The sequence below is a fragment of the Geospiza fortis genome, unplaced genomic scaffold, assembly GCF_000277835.1.
Source record: "Geospiza fortis unplaced genomic scaffold, GeoFor_1.0 scaffold4890, whole genome shotgun sequence".
NCBI lineage: Eukaryota > Metazoa > Chordata > Aves > Passeriformes > Thraupidae > Geospiza > Geospiza fortis.
In genome coordinates, this window is record NW_005055477.1 from 5,948 (window position 1) to 8,094 (window position 2,147).

A 2,147-nucleotide genomic window follows, 5' to 3' on the forward strand; every position below is an offset into this window, starting at 1 on the left:
TTTCCTTCCCTTTTTATCCCAATTTCCTTCCCTTTTTATCCCAATTTCCTTCCCTTTTTATCCCAATTTCCTTCCCTTTTTATCCCAATTTCCTTCCCTTTTTATCCCAATTTCCCAGCTACATTTCCCTTCTCTCTTTCCCCATTTCTGAGGTGCTTGAGAGGTTCAGACTTCCCAAAATTCCTGATCCCAAAGATTTCCCTCTAATGTTTAACTCTCCCTTTTAACTTTTAATTTTTACTGAATTTAGGGGTTTTTCCCATTTCTGAGGCACTTGAGAAGTCCAGACGTCCCAAAACTCCTATTTTCCCTCTAATGTTTAACTCTCCCTTTGAATTTTTAATTTTTACTGAATTTAGGATTTTTTTCCCATTTCTGAGGTACTTAAGAGGTTCAGACTTCCCAAAACTCCTGAGATTTTCCCTCTATTGTACAATACTCCCTTTTAATTTTTAATTCTTGTGAAATTTAGGATTTTTTCCCCATTTCTGAGGCACTTGAGAGGTTCAGACTTCCCAAAACTCCTGATCTCAAAGATTTGCTCTAATGTACAACCCTCCCTTTTAATTTTTAATTTTTATGGAATTTAGGGGTTTTCCCCATTGTTTCTTTCATCTTTCAATGTCCAGTTTCATTTACCAGCAAACCCCAGAGTTTATTTGTAAAAGCAAATCTCATTTTCCCATCCATCCATCCATCCATCCCTCCATCCCTCCATCCCTCCATCCCTCCATCCCTCCATCCCTCCATCCCTCCATCCCTCCATCCCTCCATCCCTCCATCCCTCCATCCCTCCATCCCTCCATCCCTCCATCCCTCCATCCCTCCATCCCTCCATCCCTCCATCCCTCCATCCCTCCATCCCTCCATCCCTCCATCCCTCCATCCCTCCATCCCTCCATCCCTCCATCCCTCCATCCCTCCATCCATCCATCCGTGGGATCTTTCCCATTTTTTCTCTTATCTCCCCTTGCTGGTTTTATCTCCCAGCAGACCCAGAGCTGGTTTGGGAAGGCAAATCACTCTTCTCAGGAGCTTTTGGGTAAAAAAGCTCGGAGTTGTGGCTGAAATTTGGGCGGGTGAGGTTGTTGGAATCCGGAGTTGGGAATGCGTCGCTGCCCGGCTGTTCCCGTTCCCTGGGATCCCAGTGTGGAATTCCCGATTTTTCCGCAGAAAACCTTCGAGGAGGAGCGGCGGGAGATGCTGGCGAGCAACCGGGAGAGGTGGAACGAGGCCATGCGGGCCCACAACGAGCAGGAGGTGAATCCCGTGGGAGATTTGGGAATCGCTGAGGGTGGGAAAGTTCCCTCTGGGATCGCTGAGTCCAACCATTCCCATTCCCCCAAAATTCCCAAATCCACGTGGATTTCAATCCCGTCGGGAATGGGGACTCCACCCTGCCCTGGGCAGCTCTTCCAGGGCTGGAAAACCCATTCCAGGTGGGAATTGTTCCCGATTTCCCGCTTATCCTGTGGGAGTGGAGGCAGATCCCACCTGGATCCGACTTTTCCAGGAATTCCCGAGTGGGAAAGTTCCCTTTGGAATCACCATGTCCAACCATTCCCAGCCCCAAAATTCCCAAATCCACGTGGATTTCAATCCCGTCGGGAATCAATCCTGTCGGGAATGGGGACTCCACCCTGCCCTGGGCAGCTCTTCCAGGGCTGGAAAACCCATTCCAGGTGGGAATTGTTCCCAATTTCCCGCTTATCCTGTGGGAGTGGAGGCAGATCCCACCTGGATCCGACTTTTCCGGGAATTCCCGAGTGGGAAAGTTCCCTTTGGAATCACCATGTCCAACCATTCCCAGCCCCAAAATTCCCAAATCCACGTGGATTTCAATCCCGTCGGGAATGGGGACTCCACCCTGCCCTGGGCAGCTCTTCCAGGGCTGGAAAACCCATTCCAGGTGGGAATTGTTCCCAAAATCCAACTTGAACTTCCCTGGGACAATTTGGGAGAAATCCCAATTCCGCCTGTCAGGGAATTCCAGATCCGTGTCCCCAAGCACCACCTCCACAGGGATTTGGAATTCCTCGGGAATGGGGAAGGAATTGTTCCCAAAATCCAACCTGAACTTATTCTGGAACAATCTGGGAGAAATCCCAATTCCACCTGCCCGGGAATTCCAGATCCGTGTCCCCAAG

The 2,147-nt window shown here is 49.4% G+C and overlaps 1 protein-coding gene across 1 annotated transcript in view; it reads left to right on the forward strand.

Annotated features, from left to right (window-relative positions):
* The window catches only part of LOC115949293 (dynein regulatory complex protein 1-like), a gene marked incomplete at both ends in the record, with an annotated part of 6,195 nt that overhangs the window by 2,491 nt on the left and 1,557 nt on the right, over positions 1-2,147 (forward strand). The window contains one exon of the mRNA XM_031065826.1: positions 1,174-1,260. Within this exon, the coding sequence (XP_030921686.1) occupies positions 1,174-1,260 (87 nt within the window). The remainder of the gene's footprint in view (positions 1-1,173; positions 1,261-2,147) is intronic.